The sequence below is a fragment of the Microtus oregoni genome, unplaced genomic scaffold, assembly GCF_018167655.1.
Source record: "Microtus oregoni isolate MIOR12 unplaced genomic scaffold, Mior012 000080F_ref0000499, whole genome shotgun sequence".
Classification (NCBI taxonomy): domain Eukaryota; kingdom Metazoa; phylum Chordata; class Mammalia; order Rodentia; family Cricetidae; genus Microtus; species Microtus oregoni.
In genome coordinates, this window is record NW_024544538.1 from 6,329,870 (window position 1) to 6,338,222 (window position 8,353).

Consider the following 8,353-nt stretch of genomic DNA (forward strand, 5'->3'; position numbering starts at 1 on the left):
TTGTTTTCACCCCACCACCTCACCCCCTTTTTTTTGTAATTAAGGGATTCTCTACTGGTATGGGTTCACTTTACTCTCTTCATTTTAAAAAGGACAAAACTGACTGTAAACGACCTCTCCTACAATTTAAATCCCCTTAGCAGGTGAATGGACAAGCGAGCTGTGCTGCATCCTCAGGATGAAGTACTATGTCTTGGTAATGACCTGTGACACATTCTGTAAATAGGAGCAAGGAGATTAGCCAGGTGTTGTGGCGTGTTCCTGTTGTCCCTGCATTTGGGACTTCTACAACTCATAAACACTTTCAGCAATGTAGTAGGATACAAGATTAACTAAAAAAAAAAAAATCAGTAGCCCTCCTGTACACAGATGATAAAAGGGCTGGGGAAGAAATCAGAGAATCAACACCCTTTACAATAGCCACAAATAGCATAAGATATCTCGGAGTAACTCTAACCAAACAAGTGAAAGAGTTGTATGACAAGAACTTTAAATGTTTGAAGAAAGAAATTTGAAGAAGACACCAGAAAGTGGAAAGACCTCCCATGCTCTTGGGTAGGCAGAATTAATATAGTAAAAATGGCAATCTCACCGAAAGCAATCTACAGATTCAACGCAATGCCCATCAAAATCCCAGAAAAATTCTTCAAAGACCTCAAAAGAACGGTACTCAACTTCATTTGGAAAAGCAAAAAACCCAGGATAGCCAAAACAATCCTGTGCAATAAAAGAACTTCTGGAGGCATCACAATCTCTGACTTCAAACTCTAGTACAGAGCTACAGTACTGAAAACAGCCTGGTATTGGTATAAGAACAGACGGGAGGACCAGTGGAACCAAATAGAAGACCCGGATGTCAATCCACATCTTCGAACACCTGATCTTTGATTAAAGAAGCAAAAAATATCAAATGGAAAAAAGAAAGCATATTTAACAAGTGGTGCTAGCATAACTGGATATCAACATGTAAAAAAAAAATGAAAAATAGACCCATATCTATCACCATGCAGAAACCTCAAGTCCAAATGGATCAAAGACCTCAACATAAAGCCAGCCACACTGGACCTTATAAAAGAGAAAGTGGAAAGTACACTTGAATGCATTGGCACAGGGAACCACTTCCTAAATATAACCCCAGTAACACAGGCACTGAGAGAAACAATCAATAAATGGGACCTCCTGAAACTGAAAAGCTTCTGTAAGGCAAAGGACACGGTCAACAAGACAAAATGACAGCCTACAGAATGGGAAAAGATCTTCACTCGCCCCACATCAGACAGAGGTCTGATCTCCAAAAACTACAAAGAACTCAAGAAATTGGACACGAAAAGATCACATAATCCAATTTTTTAAAAATGGAGTACAGATCTAAACAGAGAACTCTCAACAGAGGAATCTAAAATGGCTGAAAGACACTTAAGGAAATGTTCAACATCCTTAGTCATCAGAGAAATGCAAATCAAAACAACTCTAAGATTCCATCTTAACCTGTAAGAATGGCCAAGATCAAAAACACTGATGACAACTTATGCTGGAGAGGTTGTGGGGAAAAGAGAACACTTCTGCATTGCTGGTGGGACTGCAAGCTGGTACAGCCCCTTTGGATGATAAGGGCGGGCACAGCCCATTGTGGGTGGTGACATCCCTGGGTTGGTGGTCCTGGGTTCTATAAGAAAGCACACTGAGTAGGCCAGTAAGCAGCTGCTCCCAACATCACGGCTTCTGTATCAGTTCCTGCCTCTGGGATCCTGCCCTGTTTGTGTTCTTGTCCTGTCTTCCTTCAGTGATGAACAGCAATGCTGAAGTGTAAAATAAACCCTTCCTCCCCCAACTTGATTTTTGGTCATGGTGTTTCAAAGCAGCAACAGAAACCCCGAGACAGTACCTAGTCTTAAAAAGCCCGAGCACGACTCTCCTCTATAGCCCATAGCCACACTTGATGTCTTATTTTTCCAAGTGCCTCCCCCCCAAATCTTCGTGATTAAAATCTACATTGTAATTTCTTTTTCCCTGAAGATTTAAAATTTTAGGTTTTATTTATTTTCATTGAAGTGTATGAGTTTTTATCTGAATATATACTTGTGTACCGCATATGTGCAATGCCTATGGAGGACAGAAGAGGTTGCTAGATCCCTTGGGGTTGGGATTACTGACCATTGTGAGCTGCCTTGTGAGTGCTGGGATAGGAGCCAGGTTTTCTGGAAGAGCAACCGGTGCTCTTAACTGAGATAGCTCTATATTTGCCATCCCAAAAAGATAAGATAGAAGATACTCCACCAGAGTTAGGGATCTCCTTCCACCAAGTGGTTTGTGGGGATAGTACTCACTTGCAGGAGGTGCCTTTTATTAATTGATTGATTGATTGAATTTTTTCGAGACATGGTTTCTCTGTAGCTTTGGAGCCTGTCCTGGAACTCACTCTGTAGACCAGGCTGGCCTCGAACTCACAGAGATCTGCCTGCCTCTGCCTCCCGAGTGCTGGTAGCAGGTGCCTTTATTTGCTGATCATCTCACCAGCCCTTTAAACCTTTTAAATGTACATATTTTGAGTGTGTGCCTGTGTGTGTGTGCATGGGAGAGGAGACCAGTGGACACCCAGCAGGAGTTTGTTCTTGCTTTTCACCACCTGGAACCCCGGGATTAAACCGATTCTAAGACTTGCCATTTTGCCCGAGAAATCTCTCCAATCCTTAAAAAAAAAAAGATCCTTTCCGTAAAACAACTTTTACTTAGTTAGTGTCAGTGTGTATGCGTGTTTGCTTATGCAGAAGGTAAATGATTCCATCCCCACCCCAGTTCTTTCTCTCCTGCCATCATCTGGGTCCCAGGAATGAAGTTCACATCCTCAGGGGTTGCTGCAGGCTCTTTAACCTGTAGTTTCATCTCAGTGTCTGGTATTTTTTAAAGCTATTTTCTGACACTTTTTTTTAGAGCATGCATGTTGAGGTGTACCTGTGTGCGTACCAGCAAGGAGATTATATAACAACATCCTCCCCCAAGTAGGTTCTCTCCTTCTACCAGGTGGGACTGGAACTTCAGAGAAAATGGATGACAGGAATCTTTATCCCCTGATTCATGCTCCCCAATAAACACACAGTACCTTAGGGGGAAAAAATTTAAATTAGTAGGTGATAAGTGCTGGAATGTAGACACACCATGCATGTAGTACCCAAAGAAGCCAGAAGAGGGCATCAGATACCCTGGGACGGGAGTTGTAGACAATTGTGCCCTGATGTGTGAGTTCCGGGACTTGAACCTGGGTCCTCTTGGAGAGCAGCATCTCTTCAGCCCCCCAAATTTTAATCTTTTTTTAATGTCTTTTTTTGTTTGTTTGTTTTTTGGTTTTTGTTTTTTCGAGCAGGGTTTCTTTGTGGCTTTGGAGCCTGTCCTGGAACTAGCTCTTGTAGACCAGGCTGGTGTCGAACTCACAGAGATCCGCCTGCCTCTGCCTCCCGAGTGCTGGGAGTAAAGGTGTGCGCCACCACCACCCGACCTTTTTTTAATGTCTTTATTTTGTGTGTGGTACATGTGTGTTTATGTAGCTGAGGAGGTGAGAAGTCATACGACCAGAGAGGGCTGAAACCTTCCACCTGGTGCTTTGCAGGGACAGAACTCAGGTCATAAGGCTTGGCAACAGGCACCTACACACACCTGTTGAGCTATCTCACTACTCCCTTTAAAATACATTCTCAAACTATTTTTTATTCATTGGTGTGTGTGTGTGTGTGTGTGTGTGTGTGTGTGTGTGTGTGTTTCTCTCTGTCTGTCTGAGAGCCTTCTGGTGATGCTACAGGCCAGCTGGCCAACTGCAGCTGCTCCACTCCATGGGTCCGGGGAATGAAACCCAAATTGTCAAGCTTTGCAGCAGGCCCTTCTGCCTTCTGAGCCACCTCACTGGACCTTTACCTTTTTTTCCTCCTTAAGCATGTGTCGTCTTTGGTTTTGGTGTGCTTGTGCGTCTGCACTCCTGGGAATGTTAAGATACCCAGACATCATTTGTGTTCCATTTTCACCATGTGGAGGTGGAGATGGAATCCCGAGGTTTACCCTTGGCACACACACCAGCCGAGGCATTTCACCACACTTCGTCATAAAACATGGTTTATTTTTATTTGTTTGTTTGTTTGAGACAGTGTGTTTTTGTGTAACAGCCCTGACTGTTCGGGAACTTGCTTTGCAGATCAGGCTAGCCTTGAACACAGTGAGATTCGCCAGCCTCTGTCTCCCAAGTGCTGGAATTAAAGGTATGCCCTCCACCAGGCTTTAAAATATGTTTTTAAATAGTTTATTTTCTGTGCGGTGGTGAACTATGTGTGGCTACGGGGGTTTGTGTGCAGGTGCCTGCAGGCCATGGGTTTAGATGGCACCCAGAAAGAGTTGAATCTCTCCTTCCAACTCCAATATTCTCAGAGGTCAAACTCAGGCTTGGCACCCAGAACCTTTATTTATATCTTGCCAGTGCTTTAAAAAAATGTGTTTGAAAAATTTGATCCATTTCGTGTATGTGCCTGGGTGTGTGTTTTGGGTGGCTGGGACACGATGCTCAGAGGACAACCTGCAAGAATTTGCTCTCTCTTCCCAGCTATTCAACTCACATTGTGAAATCTGACAGCAAGTCCTTTTACTTGGTGAGACACCCAAACACACACACACAGAGGCACATATGCAAAATATATCCTTTCGCCAGCTTGGGTTCTATAGCTATGGTCTGACATCCAACAAGAATAAACCATGTTTTATAAATTGAATGCAGATATTTGTCACAGGAGGCAGGAAATCTCCTCCAAGAGCAAAATGCAACCGAGGTAAAAGGCCCTCCGTTTTTCCCCCTTCTCCCAGTTCCCCAAGGCATTGCCCATCGTGCGTCATTCTTTCTGTCATGTTCTGATGGGATGGAATTCAGATCCCTAAGCTTGGTGTCAGAGGCCTTTACCTGCTGGGCGTCTCATTAGCTCCAGGCCAACTAGGGCTATATAATGTTGCCCTATTTCAAAAACAAACAAACAAGCAAACAAGAAAAAATAAGAAGAACAAATTTCCTGGTAAGTCTTACTCCAAGTTGGGAGACATGAACAAATAAATGTCTATTCACTGCAGATAAGGAACTGTTAACAGACCAAAGTAAGGATACCATCAAAGTCCAACTTGACGAGCCAATGAGTTTTATTGGGGTTACTCACAGGGATGTGGGTGAATGGTTACTTCCAGTTTCAGAAATGACTCAAAGATATCACCAGTGTGTGTGGTAAGGGAGGGATTTAGGTATCTGCTCCGTGTCAGGGACTTTCTACAGCCTTGGCATTGCTTACTTCCTGAGCTTCACTGGCTTCTTTATAGGATGGAAGTTTTCCCTTCCCTTTAGAACAGTGGTTCTCAACCTTCCTAATGCCGCAGCCACAATGCTTCCTCGTGTCATGGTGATCCCCAATCAGAAAAATATTTTCCTTGCTGCTTCACAAATGTAATTTTGCTACTGTTATGAATAATAATGCAGGTATCTCCAATGTGGGATATCTGATTAGTGACCTCTGCGAAAGGGTCATTCAGCCCTCAAAGGGGTGGAGGGCCACATGTTAAGAATGGCTGCTTTAGAACATCCGATGTCTTAATGAACTTCTCTCCAAAATGGAAGGTTTTAATCTGGAAGGAGTCTGCTACACAACACAGAATTCCACACAATTCTGGTTTGCACTTTTGACCTCCGACTAATTGTCTTTTTTTTTCTTTCTGTTTTTTTTTTTTCAACATAGGGTTTCTCTGTAGCTTTGGAGCCTGTCCTGGAACTAGCTCTTGTAGACCAGGCTGGCCTCAAATTCACAAAGATCCACCTGCCTCTTCCTCCCAAGTGCTGGGATTAAAGGTGTGCGCCACCACCGCCCAGCTTGTCTTTTCTTTTTTCATAGAATATATTCAACAGGCCGGGCGGTGGTGGCGCACGCCTTTAATCCCAGCACTTGGGAGGCAGAGGCAGGCGGATCTCTGTGAGTTCGACACCAGCCTGGTCTATAAGAGCTAGTTCCAGGACAGGATCCAATGCAACAGAGAAACCCTGTCTTGAAAAAACCAATATATATATATTCAACATAAGGCTCGCTTTTCCCATTTAACATTTCATACAACTTTCTCTTATATTTCAAAGGAAATGGCTCATACTCCAGTTTATTGGTTTTCAAAGTGTGATGAGTTACTGCTAGCCCTGATATTCCACTGCAAGTCTATGTGCCTTCAAACATCCAAATTAGAGCGGACTGTCAGTGCCCCCAGGAGAGCCATACACTCTATATAATAAAACTCCAATACCCGCAGTATTATTAGTCAGGGTTCTCTAGAGTAACAGAACTTATAGAGTGAACCACACTATATATAGAAAGGGGATTTATTAGAATGACACACAGGCTACAGTTCATCTAATCCAACAATGGCTGGCTGCTAACAGAAAGCCCAAGAATCCTGTAGTTGTTCAGTCCATGATGCTGGATGTCTCACTGGTCCAGGAGACACTGGAACCCTGAAGAAGGAAGTTCTAATGCAGTGAAGGAAGGCATTTGCCAGCAAGGCAACGGTAAGCGGGTAAAGAACAAAAGCTTACGTATTCCATATCCTTATATAGGCTTCCAGCAGAAAGGTGTGGCCCAAATTAAAGGTGTGTCTTTCCACCTTAAGATCCAGATTTATTATTATTATTATTATTTTGTGTTTTTGAAACAGGTTTCTCTGTGTAGCCTTGGCTGCTTTGGAACTCATTCTGTAGACCAGGCTGGACCCAAACTCAAGAGATCTGCTTGCCTCTGCCTCCCGAGTGCTGGGATTAAAGGCCTGTGCCACCAGAGCCCTTCAAGATTAAAGGCATGTTTCTTCCCACCTCAAGATTTGGGTTAGATATGTATCTTCCTATTTTAGATTAAGCAAAAAATTCCTCCCTGGTATTCCCTCCATTTTTGGATTTTGTAGTTGATTCCCGATGTAGTCAAGTTGACAACCAAGAATAGCCATTACACCAGATAAGAAGCCCGCTTTTGGGTTATTGGTCAGGGGAGTCTAAGAGACTCTTTAAGCATAAACTATTGCTGTTGCTCTTTGTTGCCTCTCAGAAGTTGAAAGTAAGTCCATATTTTGAAGGCACCACACACCAAACAAGGACCTGGAGGATCTGAGCTGGATCTAACCTTAAAGCTTCCTTCCTGAGGATTAGCTTTTGTGATACCAAAAGGTGCCATACAAGCTTCCAGAACAACCAATCGTCATACCTATGAACTACAACATCAACCGGCATAGCACTATATCCCTAAAGATGCAGTAGGGATATCCCTAAAGATGCAGTAGGGGCATGAATATCCTGGAAGTAACCTACAGCTCTCTAGTTGGCTGCACCCTTTCTTAGATAAGTCTGCCTGCCTTTGAGTCTGGCTTGTCGTTCATTTGTTTTCTCTTTGCATTTTGATTTTTGCCTGCCTTGCAATCTTTTCAGCCTTTTTTTCATTCCACCCCACAACCTTTTTACTTATCCTTTTATTCCTTACTTTTTCACTCATCCCCAGACTTCTTCATAAAGTAAAGCCTGCTCAACAAGAGGGAAGTGATGCCTGGTACTAGAAACCCAGTCAACTAACTTCCCAGGGCTAGTTAGGTCATTGATACTTGCAGAGAACCTACAACCATCACTTCACTAAACCAACATAGTTCTTACCTGCATTCTAAATTTTTATCTTAATACCCATAAATACAAGCGTAACTATCACCTCTCATCAAAGAAACCTGTCTTTGCAAGAGACAGAGACCATCACAGAAAATTAAATTGCCGGGCAGTGGTGGAGCACACCTTTAATCCCAGCACTTGTGAGGCAGAGGCAAGCAGATCTCTGTGAATTCGAGGCCAGCCTGGTCTACAAGAGCTAGTTCTGGGACAGGCACCAAAGCTACAGAAAAACCAAAAAAAAAAAAAAATCACTGCTTGGCCTATTAGCTCTCGCCTCTTATTGGCTAACTCTTACATCTAGAATTAACCCGTTTCCATTATTTTATATTTTATCACGAGGTTCATGGCATACCAGTAAGGTTCCGACTGGCTGCTTGCATCTTTCTCCTCTGGCGGCTCCATGACTTCTCCTAACTCTGCTTTCTTTCATTAACCAATAAAAGCAACACACATACAGAAGGACTTCCTACATCACTACGAGGTTTCAGCAACATTGTTACTTAAACAAGACCTGAACAAGGACCACACCAACAGATAGATAAGGTGAGATGAAAGAGGGAAATCACAAGAAGCTCCAACCCTAGACAAAGATTTACAGGCAACTAAGTAATGCTGAGAGCCAAGAGAAATAGCCTTCCCCCAATTGACTATCTAATA

The 8,353-nt window shown here is 43.1% G+C and overlaps 1 protein-coding gene across 1 annotated transcript in view; it reads right to left on the reverse strand.

Annotated features, from left to right (window-relative positions):
* Positions 1-6,401: 6,401 nt before the first annotated feature.
* LOC121441678 (A-kinase anchor protein 14-like) overlaps positions 6,402-8,353 on the reverse strand; it is a 44,852-nt gene continuing 42,900 nt past the window's right edge. Inside the window, exon 5 of the mRNA XM_041642891.1 lies at positions 6,402-6,508. Within this exon, the coding sequence (XP_041498825.1) occupies positions 6,461-6,508 (48 nt within the window). The 3' untranslated portion in view covers positions 6,402-6,460. The remainder of the gene's footprint in view (positions 6,509-8,353) is intronic.